This window comes from Boleophthalmus pectinirostris, unplaced genomic scaffold (genome assembly GCF_026225935.1).
Source record: "Boleophthalmus pectinirostris isolate CB_2022bp ecotype Guang Dong unplaced genomic scaffold, ASM2622593v1 HiC_scaffold_16, whole genome shotgun sequence".
In the NCBI taxonomy this organism is placed as follows: Eukaryota; Metazoa; Chordata; class Actinopteri; order Gobiiformes; family Gobiidae; genus Boleophthalmus; species Boleophthalmus pectinirostris.
This window is the reverse complement of record NW_026571095.1, coordinates 35,398,695-35,413,616: the sequence shown is the minus strand read 5'-3', so window position 1 is coordinate 35,413,616 and position 14,922 is coordinate 35,398,695. Positions and strand designations below refer to the sequence as shown.

Here is a 14,922-nt window from a genome sequence, read left to right as displayed (position 1 = left end):
ATTTGGTCCCGTCTCAGTCCTCTGGTCCCAGTCTCAGTCCCAGTCTCCGGTGGTCCAGTCTCAGTCCCGGTCTGGTCCAGTCTCAGTCCCGGTCTGGTCCCAGTCTCAGTCCCGGTCTGGTCTCAGTCTCGGTTTGGTCCCAGTCTCAGTCCCGGTCTCAGTCTCAGTCCCGGTCTGATCTCAGTCCCAGTCTGGTCACGGTCTGGTCCTGGTCTCAGTCTCGGTCTGATCCCGGTCTGGTCCCGGACCTGGATCAGTCCTGGTTCAGTCCGTATGCGTTGCAAAAGTCCGACATCGCAGTCCCGGACGTCTCGTAAACGCCGTTATCCGTTTTTTCCATTTTTCATTTAGACACAAAATCAAAAACTGAAAAAAAAAACCCGAATCATTATCTGTTTTTTCATGTTGGTTTTGGAGACAAATAATGAAAAAAACAGTTGTTTTTTCATTTTCTCATTTTTGGTTTTAATTTGCAAAACGATTGAATGAATGATGCGCTCGACTTTTGTCCTGCGCCTGCTGATGTAAAAGTGTAAATGTAAAACAGGCGTTGTGACTGTGAGCGGGGTCGCCTCTCCACAGATCCGACCTGTAACTTTGTGCGAAAGCATAAAAAAAAAATAATGTAAAAAATCAACTTTGCATAATAAATCCTTTTTCAGTTGTAACGTTCCTAAACCTGGAGTCCAGCAGTCGCACCTGTGCAGCGTGCTCTCTGTCGCCCCCTCTGTCCTCTCCGTGTCATATCTCCAGTCCTGGTGTAGTTCCAGGCTCTTTTCTGTATCACTGACTCGGTGTTTCTCTGATCTCGGCGGCGGCACTGATATTTGGAGCGTAGCTGGCAGCGGCGGCAGCAGCAGCAGCAGCAGCAGCAGCAGGCGGCGGCAGAGCTCACCCCCCTCCAGCGCTCGGCTATTCAGCGGCACAAGCATGAAAAATGTCATTTGTGGACTATATTTAGACGTCCAGGGTCCAGGGTCTGTACAGAAGTGAACAATAAGGAGGAAGAGGAGGAGGAGGAAGAGGAGGGACTGGGATTTACTGAAGAGGAGGAGGAAGAGGAAGAGAAGGAGGAAGAGAGGAGGAGGAGGAGAGGAGGAGGAGAGGAAGAGAGGAGAAGGAGGAGGAGGAGGAGGAGAGGAGGAGGAGGAAGGAGGAAGAGGAGGAGGAGAAGAGGAGGGGAGGGGAGGAAAGGAGGAGGAGAGGAGAGAGGAGGAGAGAGGGGAAGAGAGGAGGAGGAGGAGAGGAGGAGGAAGAGGAGGAGGAGGAGGAGAGAAGGAGAAGAGGAGAGGAGGAGGAGGAGGAGGAGGAGAGGAGGAGGAGGAAGAGGAAGAGGAGGGGAGGAGAGGAAGAGGAGGAGGAGGAGGAGGAGAAGGAGGAAGGAGGAGGAAGGAGGAGGAGGAGGAGGAGGAGGAGGAGGAGAGGAGGAGAGAGGAGGAGGAGGGACTGGGGATTTACTGAGGAGGAAGCTCAGACTCTGACCTGATTCTGCTGACACTTCATCACATGTGACACCAGTGTTGGGGAGTAACAGATTACAAGTACTGGAGTTAAGTAATCAGAGTACAAATGATGAGTAACTGTATTCAGTTACAGTTCAGTGAGTGGTAATTGGATTACAGTTACTTTGTTAAAATAAATGGATTACACAGAGGGATGTTCCTGTTTTCACATTTTGGGCTATTTCTTTTTTTAGTAATTCCACTCATTGCCGGACACTAAACCAGGACTAAAACCAAGACTAAACCAGGACTGAACCAGGACTGAACCCAGGTCTAAACTAGATCTAAACCAGGTCTAAACCAGGTCTAAACCAGTACTAAAACAGGATTTAACAGGACGACACCATTCTATCAATAATATTTTTAATTTGGTTCAGTAAAGTTTGGGCTTTTTATTTTCTTTTATCAGACAAAACATCTTATGTTACGATTTCCTCGTCTTTGCTTCTCTACAGCAAATCAAGTAATCCAAAGTATTCAGATTACATTACTCACTTTAAGTAACTTAATGGATTACATTACAAACTACATTTTGGTGTATGTAATCTGTAATCTGTAGGGGATTACATTTTAAAAGTCACCTTCCCAACACTGTGTGACACAAATGAGAAGAGAAAACAAAATCCCCGCGTTTAAAAGGTTTTATGTGATGCAGAACTGACTCTCGGGAGATTTAACTCATGTTCTAGTGTTGTTACTCGTCAAAAACAAACCTGGAGTCGTGTTGTTGTTTGCTCTGCTCCACCTTGTGATGTCATGAAGCGGGAGTTTTCAAGTTCACGGCTCCTTTAAGCTTTATCAAACATGGAGAAGTGGAAAAGAACTGTCTAAAACAGTGGTCCCCAACCTTTTCTGCGCCACGGACAGTGTTGGGAAGGTGACTTTTAAAATGTAATCCCCTACAGATTACAGATTACACACACCAAAATGTAGTTTGTAACACTCACAGTTCGTTCATCAGGCAGTGATACAGTGCGTTCAGTTCACGTTCACCCAAAACATGAACATGTTCAGGTGGCAGCCTCTTACGTCGGGTGTGCACTGTGCGACTTTTGACCCTTTCTGACTTGATTTTTCACTCGTGTGATTGTTTTTGGGATCGGGCCGAGTCTCCACTTAGTGTGTCGTGTTTCGAGTAGTGCACACGGGATAACGAGAACCGATTAATACCTCTTGATCAACTCACGATCAACAATAGGGTTCAGTCAAGCGGTAACGGAGGGAAACAGGGGCAGATTTTTGACATTCAAATGTCTCTTATTCAAAAACTAGAGGGACTATTGAAATAAGTAAAGTATCAGAATGTAGGAAAGAGTTACACTCCAACAGGGTCAAGTTAAACCTGTGATATTCTTTCAAGTTGTTGACAACAAATTTAAAAACTCATGTCGGTAACGGAGGGAATGAAATATGCAGCACTTTTTGGGCAATAAACACAAACAGTGATAACTCTTGGTTCTCACTTACATATCCTTAACAAACTGGTTTGAATATTTGTTTCATATAGTTTTCTACCATATGGTACAAGATTAGGTTGAAAAACCTCTTACTTTTTGACTCATGAGATTTTTTATTAAGAAAGGTCATGGTAACGGAGGGAAAATTGTTCAAACAAGTAGAAGGTGCATGATTTTACATAATTTGTCGCTTTTTTCTTCTGAATACTTTAATATTACTTCAAAATGAAAGGAAACTATTTCTATAAAATATGTCAGTCCTTCCAAGCAAATTTTTATCATTTTAAATACTTTTTTTTTTTTTTTTAAATCTTTTTTTTTTTTTATCATGTACCTTCATCAACAGTTCAAAGATGGAATAACACAAGATATGATGAAATACATCCATTTATTTACATGATTTTCAGGTCTTTGAAAATTGGGAAATAATTTTTGTTCCATGTTTCATACATGGTCTGTTTAAAATGTATGGAACTTTAGAACCAAAAATGGTACAGAAAAAAGGTCAACAGTTTCATAAACTAGAGCACATATGTATCTGTTCAATACATTTTTATATCAGATGAATTTTGGTCTTGTTGTTTACTTCTGCTTGACTGGGCCCATTTGTAGGTTGCAAGAAAATCAAACCTGTTTGAATCCAGTCGACTCTCGTGAGGGTTTTTCTCTGTTGAATCGTTCAGTGTGAGAACATGAATCGTGAGCTGTGAACTTTTAAACTCTGTGATTTGGTCGTACAGTTTGATCTGGAGCTGAGTGAAAAGACTGAAAATATGGCAGCGTGTACGTCTGGCACTAACCAGCCGTATGTCTCTCCCACCTTAGACCCCGAAAGATACAAAGCACCAAGTTTATGCCATTAGCTCTTTGATACATATATTTATGTTTTTAAAAAGTTAAAATTAAACTTGAATATTTTCTTAAACCGTTCTCTCTCTCTCTGTTTGTGCAGTTTCGTCCTGTATCACCACCTACAAGAAGACTCCGCCCCCTGTGCCGCCCCGAACCTCCACCTGCTCCACCTCCAAACCCTTCATCTCCATCACAGCGCAGAGCAGCACCGAGTCAGCCCAGGTATGACCCCCTGACCCCGCCCCCTACCACCTGACCCCACCCACTCACACCTGACCCCGCCCACTCACACCTAACCCCGCCCAATCAAATCCAAGAGGTGAAATCCTATGAACTCCCTTATAAAACTGAGATTTTATATTTTATCACTTATTTTTTCTATTTTATTTTGACTTGTACATATATTTGACACCTCTGGCTATCTTTTGTGTTACGTATTTAGTATTTATTATTACATTTATATTTTTTACTCTTTGTTATTATATTATATTGTGATGTTTGAGCTGCCGTGTCCAAATTATTTCCCTTGTGGATCAGTAAAATTTGTCTAAGACGACACATATAAAATCATGTACTTAAACATTTTAGATTTGCTTTTTAAACAAAAATACAAATGATTATTATGAATTGTTAATTATTTATGCAAATTCGTAAACCTTATGAAATGGAGCTTACATGCTGTACATTAAAGGTGCAACAAGTCCCGTTTATGTGACTTAAACTGCGATGTTGGACTGAACCAGGACTGATCCAGATCCGGGACCAGACCGGAACCAGACCGGGACTGAGGCCGGGACCAGAGCGAGACTGAGACTGGGACCAGCCTGAGACTGAGACTAGACGGGCACAAAACCGGGACCAGACCGAGACCAGACCGAGACTGAGACTGAGACTAGGCCGGGACCAGACCGGAGGCTCAGAGCCCACGGCAGGGCCAGAGCTCGAAGCTGAGGCTCAGACCCCGCGGAGGCTCGGAGTCAAAGCTCAGAGTCAAAGCTCAGAGTCCCCCCTGGTCCCGCTCTGGTTCCGGTCTGGTCCTGGACCTGGATCAGTCCTAGTTCAGTCAGTATGCAGTAGAGATGCGCGGATGGGCTATTTTTTCATCCGCAACCGCGACACAAAACTCTTCATCCGCCCGCTGTCCATTTGCACCCAAGGTTTTGACCAATTTTCAAAACCGCACTCGCCCGCCGTCCTCCGATTGATTTTAGATTTTAGAACAATCACACAGCAAACAAACGAAGGAGCCTCGATAAAAATGCAAACTCTACAGCTCATTCATTCCAAAATTCGCTCAACGTGCATGTTCACCTTCTTAATTGTCTGTAACAAAACGCCGCTCGTTGCTCAGGGTTTAACTCCCTGTTCGGAGCCTCACCGTGAGTGTGTGGGTTCAATAAACGCGCCAGTTTGTTGTTCAAGAATCGTGGCTTTATTTGCCGTGATGCACTAAATAACAGGACAATTGCTTCCTGACTCGCTTCGGTCGCCTTCTGACCGTTCATTTCACATACAGTAAAACATAGACGCCCATTCAAGAAGCGCGTTCCTCACACAGTCACTCAGTCACGCTCACGCCACACGCCACACGCCACACGCCACTATAAACACTGCACATAGGAGTAAAGACGCATATCTCACAACACTTAACAATATAGGCTGTAATAATATAAATATATTTTTTAATTTGAGTAGTTAAACCGCCACCCGCCCGAATTTGATTAAAATATTATTTTTCGTCACGTCATCCGCCCAACCTGCAGTTTAGCTGCGGACACCGCGGCTGTAAACACAATCCGCACATCTCTAGTATGCGGTGCAAAAGTTCGGTATCGCAATCACGGAAGTCACATAAACGGGAAACGGTTGTTATCCGTTTTTTCCATTCTTCATTTAAACACAAAATCGAAAACGAAAAAAACAAATTGTTATTTGTTTTTTCATTTTGGTTTTGGAGACAAATAATGAAGAAAATCTTTGTTTTTTTTTGTTTTCTTGTTTTTGCTTTTATATTGAAAAACGAATGAACGAATAACACACGGATTTTTGATGCTCACTTTTCGGAGGATCCTTCCCAGTGTGCATTGCGCGATGACCGGAAGTCCAAAATTCAGGATGCACGAATTCCAGAACAATAAGCTGATATAAGTTAAGTGTATAAGTTGGCGTGTTTTGTGCTTACAGGACGCGTACATGGAGGAGGAGGGCCCCCGCGGTGACATGACCATCCAATCAGGACTGTCCAACTCCACGGAGAGCATCGACAGCATGAAGGCTCTCACCGCCGCCATCGAGGCCGCCAACGCTCAGGTCTGTCTCCCGTCTCCTCCTCTCACCCACGAGGCTGCGGGTTACACTCCACATCGTCTCTGTGTGTGTTTATTTTACATAATTACACACGTCTGCTGAAGTGGAAGGAACGGATTTCCAACCGTAACATTTTATGCAAAGTTAAAGGTTCTGTATGACACGAAACGGACTCTTGGAAGCGTTAAAAGGATCGTGTGCGTCTAAATATGCTGTGATCAAACTATCTGACAAAATAACATTGATTTAAACATTTTTTTTAAAAACTGTAATTTTAAGAAAGTGCACACATTTTCACACACGTTCAGAACACCTGATCTTTTGTGTGCGAAGCATTCTGGGTCCATGACGTCATGAGGGTGTTGTCTTCTATCCAAGATTAGTCCTGGCTTTAGTCCTGATTTAGTCCTGGTTTAGACCTGTTTTAGTCCTGGTTTAGTTCTGGTTTAGTCCTGGTTTAGACCTGATTTAGTCCTGGTTTAGTCTTGTTTAAGTCCTCTTTCAGTCCAGTTTCAGTTCCAGCTTAAACCTGTTTTAGACTTGATTTAGTCCTGTTTTAATCCTGCCTTAGTCCTCTTTTAGTCCTGGTTTAGACCTGGTTTAGTCCTGTTTTAGTCCTGTTTTAGTCCTGGTTTAATCCTGTTTTAGTCCTGGTTTAGTTCTGATTTAATCCTGTTTTAGTCCTGGTTTAGTTCTGATTTAATCCTGTTTTAGTCCTGGTTTAGTTCTGATTTAGTCCTGGTTTAGACCTGGTTTAGTCTTGTTTAAGTCCTGTTTTAGTCCAGTTTCAGTCCCGGTTTAAACCTGTTTTAGACCTGATTTAATCCTGTTTTAATCCTGCCTTAGTCCTCTTTTAGTCCTGGTTTAGACCTGGTTTAGTCCTGTTTTAGTCCTGTTTTAGTCCTGTTTTAGTCCTAGTTTAGTCCTGTTTTAGACCTGGTTTAGTCCTGTTTTAGTCCCGGTTTAAACCTGTTTTAGTCCTGGTTAAGTCCTGGTTCAGTCCTTATAATTTTAGTGTTTATAATTTATGCAAATTAATCATGTGGTTTTAAGTTTCATTTCTATAAAACATAAACAAACGTGCGCAAAGCTGAATTAAACACATTATAATTATTATAATCTCAAACGGGCTGATGTGTCCCTAGAGTCATTTTGGTTTATATATTTTAAAGTTTAGTAATATAAAGTTTATTTCAATGAATAATCTGCTGCAGTGTCACTTGTGCAATAGTGTTTGGAAACGTCGGGTTTGATCTGCAGTGGATTGTGGGAGGTTGAGTTGTTTTATTTCTTCCTTTATTTTACAGTTAAATTATTATTTTTGTATTATCTTTTTTAATGTCGCAGAAGCAGTTTGTTCCTACACGAAAAGCCGACCTGTTTCCACTTCGATAAAAAAAGACGTTGTGGAATTTGTTATGTTTTTGGGATGATTGTTTTTTCTTGTACAGATATATTTTTTGCTCCGTATCGCCGAGCCGTACTTTGAGCCTCCGCGGGGTCCGAGCCTCAACTTCGAGCTCCGGCCCTGCTGTAGGCTCTGAGCCTCCAGTCCGGTCCCAGTCTGGTCCCAGACCTGGTCCATTTGAACCAAAAGCTCTTAGTTCGGTTTGTTTTCGTTGGTGTGAAAGTGTCAGTTGATGCTTTGCACCACCTCGGAACCAGCCGCGGTTCTTGAGCGCGGACGGACTGGAGCAGCCCGTCCGGACCTGTAGTCCACAGCGCATTCTCGCTTTCCCTGCACGGAACCAGCGCGCAGACGATGACACGGAACCACTCGGACCGCTGGTCTCGGTCTCAGTTCCGGTCTGGTCCCGGTCTCAGTCCCCCTCTAGTCCCGCTCTGGTCCTGGACCTGGATCAGTCCTGGTTCAGTCCGTATGCGGTGCAAAAGTTCGGCATCACAGTCACGGAAGTCACGTAAACGGGAAACGGCCGTTATCCGTTTTTTCCATTCTTCATTTAAACACAAAATCGAAAACTGAAAAAACGAATCGTTATCCTTTTTTTAATTTTGGTTTTGGAGACAAATAACGAAGAAAACTGTTGTTTTTTCGTTTTCTTATTTTTGGTTTTATATTGAAAAATGAATGAACGAATGATACACGGATTATATTTCCTAGTCTTCGCTTTCGGGAGACGGTCGTTTGTTTCATGATCTCCGTCTTTCTTTTCATACCTGTTAAATATTTTTCCGTGGCGTCTTTTGAGAGTTTGTTCACTGCACTTCGTATCTCCTGCTCTGTGCTCTGAGTGCGTATGAAAAAAAAAAAAAACAAAAAAAAACGACACTATACTGGCAACTACTGTGGTGGATGTGGAAATACACTTTATTCTAGTACAGCAACAAAAAAAACAGTATGAACTCATCCTAAATGTGCAGGGTTTGTGCGTTAAACGTGTGTGAATGAAACAAAAAAACACAACTCCAGGTCTGTTTGTGTCGAGGAAACTACATTAGAACACAGATCTAAAATATGGGCCTTTGAAATAAACTGTAGGTGTTTTTGATTCACGGCTTCTGTAATGTGCACGATGAGTTATTGTCTGAGCCCCAATGCACTTTACAATTTAGTCTGAATGCAGAGAAAGAGAGAAAGTAATAAACTGGACAAACATCCACAGACAGAACACAGACGAGGAGCAGACACTGGACTTTATGAACTGGATTTAAAGGAAACATACAGATATGACGCTATTTTCTGATCTTTGTTTCATTCTCATGTTTAACAAACAAATCTTGTTTACTTATTTATGTATTTACGTCGACCGGAACAAAACACACACTTCAGCTGCTGCCGGCGTTTTTGTCATCTCGGTTTGTCGTTATGTGGGTGGCGGTGGCGGTGGACTGTGGCGGTGGGCGGTGACTGTGGCGGTGACTGTGGCGGTGGGCGGTGACTGTGGCGGTGACTGTGGCGGTGACTGTGGCGGTGACTGTGGCGGTGTGACTGTGTGCGGTGACTGTGGCGGTGGGCGGTGTGACTGTGGCGGTGACTGTGGCGGTGACTGTGGCGGTGTGACTGTGGCGGTGACTGTGGCGGTGACTGTGGCGGTGGGCGGTGACTGTGGCGGTGACTGTGGCGGTGACTGTGGCGGTGGGCGGTGACTGTGGCGGTGACTGTGGCGGTGACTGTGGCGGTGACTGGGGCGGTGACTGTGGCGGTGACTGTGGCGGTGACTGTGGCGGTGACTGTGACTGTGGGTCGTCAGGGCCTGTGGTTCAAGTTTATTCTTCACTTTGTTAACACAGTAGAACTTCCTCATGAGTTAAGACATTACATCAACAACATCAGCATGCTAACCACACACCGCTGTTACTATTAAATACATTTAAGACAAACACAAGAGGAAACAGGAGATTTGCTTTAAAATGTTTATTTTTTAAACAAGTTAATGCATTTATACACATTCCAAAAGAAACGTTCTTTCTATTGAAACGACTCTAAATGCATCTTCTGGTCAGCTGATGGTCTACAGAAACACCCTCGTCAGCCTCGAGAAGAAGCGTGACAGGGTGGACTTGGGGCACGTGTGGAAAACTCTCAGCTCGCTGTTGACATGGGTCAGAACCGCTGCCTCAAAAGGCACAGTGTCCTGTGCTGAAGCTGCCCTGAAGAGGGCAGAAGAGGAGCCATACTGCACTTTCAAATGTCTGGCCACTTTTTTGCCAATTTCTTTTAAATCCTTAGGGCTGATCTCACCATCCTCGTCTACAATGACGTGCTCCTGGATTTTTCGGTGTAACTCTGCAGCCATCAGGCTGTGGTCCTGTTCACACATTTTGGCCATTTTAAAAATGTGTTTTGGCACAAGCCTCAGTGAGGACGTAGGACACTCTGTGTCCACAGGAGGGCGCAGGTGGGCTGATCGTCTCTGTGATGGTTTCCAGAGGAGTGGACGTGTCGTGTGTTTGTTGGTGCAGGTTGTGTTCTGCTGGGGTCACGTCCCTCTCGTCCTCTGGCTCATGTGAGCAGTGGGTGAAGTGCAGCTCTGGGGCTCTTCAGGCAGAACTGGACTCAGGCTGCAGACGTCTTCACTCTGCTCTTGGTCAGTGGTGGTGTCATTTTCTGCACTAACTCCAGTGGAGGCAAACTGGGACAGGTCTTCCACAGAGAGCTCCTGTAGTTCCTCTGACACAGGTTGCTCTTCCTCCTGGAGCTCGTCATTAACTTGGCTCAGGGATGTGTTGTCCTGGGACATGTCAGGTGTGTGTTCCAGGACATTTTCAGGATGAATTTCTTGTGGAAATTCTGATATTTCTTCAGTTTCCTGGGGAGATGTTTCCTCCTCTACCAGTCTGACCAAGTCACTTTGGGAAACAACTGAGGCAGCTTCAGGTTCAGAGACCATCTCCTCAGACTGGATTTCTTCTGGTGTTTCCTCCAGAAGCCCATTCGTCTCAGTGATGGTCTGTTCTGCTGGGCTGGTGACATCCTGTGCATGTGAGTTTTCTTCAGGCTCAGGAGTCACTGGTTTGGTCACCTGGGACTTGGTGCGGGTGAGGAAGGCTCTCAGCTCTGTGTTGAGATGGTTCAGAACAGCTGCTTCAAAAGCTGCAGTGTCTAGTGCACAAAGAGCTCTCACGAGGGAGTGAGGAGAGTCATACTCCACTTGGATCTGTTTGACCGCTCTTTTGCCAATTTCTTGTAAATCTTCCAGGCTGATGTCACCATCTCCAACAATGACGTGTTCCTGGATTTTTCTTTGTATCTCCTCCGCCATAAGGCTGTAGTCCATGTTGGCCACTTTTAAAATGTGTTTAACACAAGCCCCTGTGAGGATGTGGGACGCTCCGTGTCCACAGGAGGGAGCAGGCGGGTCGATCATCTCCTCTGCTGGGACAGGATCTTCTGCTGGACTGACAGGTTCTACTGAGCTGGTATTTTCCTGTGGAGATGGAACCTGCTCAGGACTGGGCTCCTGTGGTGAATCCACTGAAACATCTGTGGCGTTAGATTGGTTTTCTTTTCTAAATCTCTCCTTCTTTGCTCTTAGCGCCTGCTGGAGTTCCAGTTTGTATAACTGCTGCTGTTGGACAACATGCTGCTGGAACTGATGCTCTTGGGCAGGGCACATCTTTGGGTTGTGCTTTTCCATCAGCTCCTTATATCCCATCATCTCCAGCATTTTGTGAGCTGCGCTGACCTTGGCCGCCTTCTTGGAGGAGGCCATTCCCTGGCAGGACATCCGGCCCACTCTTACCTCCACACAGAAGGTGGTTCTGCAGGCGTCGTGCTGCACAAACGAGACCACCCTGAATTCAGGAGCTCGTTGCTTCCTCACCTCCAGTATTTCTGTGAGGGCGGTGATTGGGTTTTTATTGTAGAAGTAGAACGGACGTTCCACAGGGTCCACCAGATCTACGTGGGGTTTCTGCCAATATGGAGTCACATCCTCTGGCACTGGGAGCTGCTTCAGCTCCTCCACCACTTTCTTGGCTGCATCTAGTTTAGCCTTTTGTTTGGTGGGTCCAAAGCCAAAGCCAACATAGTTTCCCACTCGCACTTCTGCGTGGAAGGTGCTCCTATGGGCTTGGCCGTATTGTTGTACGTCAAACTGGACGCGCAGATCGTGCAGAACAGCAAGATCATGTAAACGCGTCAAGTCAGATTTGTAATCGTCCGTAGGTATTTCGGTTTCCATCTTGTCGTTGTAGTCGTCATCGTGTAAAGTGTCTGTGTCTCGTCTTCTGGCGTCTTGTGACCGGCTTTGAGGTGTGATGTCATGAAGCATGGAACATCGTTACCACGGCGACGACCAATGAGCTTGAAGAGAAGGAGAATGTCGACTGTTACCATAGCAACATAGAACTCCAAACATTGTACTGTTAAAGTGGTTTTCAGGTTTTTTCAGATTATTCCTTGGTTTGGTGGGATAATATCTGGGGAAATATTCATAGTTTTACATCAGTGATGTGGCAGTTTGTGAACAAAGTTAAAAAGGTCAATGCAAAAATACAGGAAGTAGAAGAGTCCTATAACATAACCCCTCTACTTTTGTCGTCAGCACGGACGATTCCATCCAAAATGCAGAGAAAATTTAGGCACAATACATTTTTTCTGACAATAAAGGCAATGTGTTTATTATTCAGATTCAGATTCAGAAAACTTTATTGATCCCATAAGGCAATTCATTTGCAGCATCTCAAACACAAACACACAGTGTGTCAGTCCAATTGTCGTCCACCAGTGGAACTCAAAATAAATAACAAATTGCAGTGTAAAACTTTCATAAAAGTATCATAAAATTGTACCCTTAGAATTTAATAATTTAATAGCACAGGGCACGAAAGAATTAGAAAACCGGTTGGTTTTGCGTATTGGAGCATAAAACCGACGCCCTGAAGGCATCAGGATAAAATCAGGAGCCAGAGGACGGAGCTGAGCCACGAGACACTTGGCTTTGCTCAACACCTGCTCCTCCCACAAAGAGCAGCTCCCTCAGTTTGATCCCTGTGATTTTTGAGCAGGTTTTAACAATATTCAGAAGTTTATTTCTATCCTTCACAGACAAGGATTCAAACCAGCAAATAAAAGAAAAAGTTTTATTATTTTTAGTTTATTCATACGTTTCATAAGTGGTGGAGAGTCTGGGCCTGCAAGTCCTTCTCTGCTGGTCTAAAAAAAAACATCTGAATCACAGACTGATGTTAATTATATTATTATTAAATAATTCCAAACGGTCTGTCCTCTTCCTTTCAGAGTTTTTCCGATATTTGTGCTGCTTCCACACATGGATTTTCATATTAAAGCATTTGACCAATCATATTTCAGTATCATTTGTTGCCAGGCAGAGTCAAAGTCAAACAAGTCTGAGGACTTCACAGTTCGTTCTGCAGGAACTCGAACACAAAATAAAATGTCCATTAAACATTATTTATAAAGAGAATAAACATTTACATGATCCAGGAATAAATTCATTCAGCTTTAAAATCAGAACAAACCAAACATTTACTTTACAGAGATTCATAGATACAAAACTCATCAAATTTGTAATTTTCATGTTTCATGTGACTTCAGTTTTGTTTTGATCCAGAGGTGGGAAATTCTGGAGCAGTTTTCACATCTGGTTTGTGTTGCATCAGAAACATTGTTGAAAAAGAGTTTGAGGAAATGTTTGATATTTGATGATCATGTTTGATAATTATTCAGTCGTGGATGTTTCATTGTGTTTTAATCCACGTTTGAATCTCATTTAATTTAAGGTGTGTAAATATCTTTTTTATTTTTTATTTTTATTTTTTTCATGCACAGCGATAATGTTCAATTTTTTTTAAATTTAATTTAATATATTTTTTATGTATTTAAAATTTTTCTTTTTAGTTTTTTCCCCTCTTCTGGTACCTACTTTTTTTTTTTTTTTTTTTTTTTTTTGTTATGTTATATATGCACAAAATAAAATAAATAATTCATTCATTCATTCATTAAATTTAATTCTGAATAATCGTTTTATTAATAAGTGTTTACACGGTCCTTTTAAACCGGAATACATTTTTATTCAGAATTTAATCATTTTTATTTTCAATTCGAGCTCTCGTGTAAAAAAATGTAAGCAAATGTGTTTTTAAACTCCAAACACTTTCACCTTCTTGAGTCGTTTGGATGATTTCAGATCTGGAAACTCCCAATCTCTGCTGAAATAAAGATAAAAGGAGCTGTGCACTTCATGACATCACAAGGGGGAACCGAGCGTTTTGAGGTTTGGAGATGTAGACAGACGTGTGTGAGTGAAACAAAACACAAGTCCAGGTCTGGGAACAAAGTTAGAACATGACTCAAAGCCAGTGTTGGGGAGTAACAGATTACATGTACTGGAGTTAAGTAATCAGAGTACAAATTATGAGTAACTGTATTCAGTTACAGTTACTGTTTCAGTGAGTGGTAATTGGATTACAGTTACTTTGTTGAAATAAATGGATTACACGGTGGGATTTTCCTCTTTTCACATTTAGAGCTATATCCCTTTTTTTTTTTTTTTTTTTTTTTTCGGTAATTCCACTCATTTCTGGAACCTAAACCAGGTCTAAACTAGATTTAAACCAGGTCTAAACCAGGTCTAAACCAGGTCTAAAACCAGGACTAAACCAGGACAAAACCAGGACTAGGACTAAAACAGGACTAAACCAGGACTAAACCAGGGCTAAAACAGGACTAAACCAGGTCTAAAACCAGGTCTAAAACAGGACTAAACCAGGACTAAACCAGGACTAAAACAGGACTAAAGCAGGTTGAAAAGCAGGTCTAAACTAGATCTAAACCAGGTCTAAACTAAGACTAAACCAGGACAAAACCAGGGCTAAAACAGGACTAAACCAGGTCTAAAACAAGGACTAAAACCCGGTCTAAACCAGGAATAAACCAGGACTAAAACAGGACTAAAAGCAGATCTAAACTAGATCTAAACCAGGTCTAAACCAGGTCTAAAACCAGGTCTAAACTAGATCTAAACCAGTACTAAAACAGGATTTAACAGGACCATTCTATCAATAATATTTTTCATTTGGTTCAGTAAAGTCTGGACTTTTTATTTTCTTTTATCAGACAAAACTTCTTATGTTACAATATCCTCGTCTTTGCTTCTCTACAGCAAATCAAGTAATCCAAAGTATTCAGATTACATTACTCACTTTAAGTAATTTAATGGATTATGTTACAAACTACATTTTGGGGTGTGTAATCTGTAATCTGTAGTTGAATACATTTTAAAAGTCACCTTCTCAACACTGCTCAAAGCTCACAGGAGTAAATTTTGCGTGATATAAAAGGTTGAAATGTCCCTCTCGTCCCTGAGCTCCGGTCTGAC

At 42.8% G+C, this 14,922-nt stretch overlaps 1 protein-coding gene across 1 annotated transcript in view; it reads left to right on the top strand.

Annotated features, from left to right (window-relative positions):
- Nucleotides 1-14,922, top strand: part of LOC110169137 (disks large-associated protein 1-like) — a 101,677-nt gene that overhangs the window by 49,905 nt on the left and 36,850 nt on the right. The window contains exons 6-7 of the mRNA XM_055151402.1: nucleotides 3,912-4,033; nucleotides 5,996-6,121. Of these exons, the coding sequence (XP_055007377.1) occupies nucleotides 3,912-4,033; nucleotides 5,996-6,121 (248 nt within the window). The remainder of the gene's footprint in view (nucleotides 1-3,911; nucleotides 4,034-5,995; nucleotides 6,122-14,922) is intronic.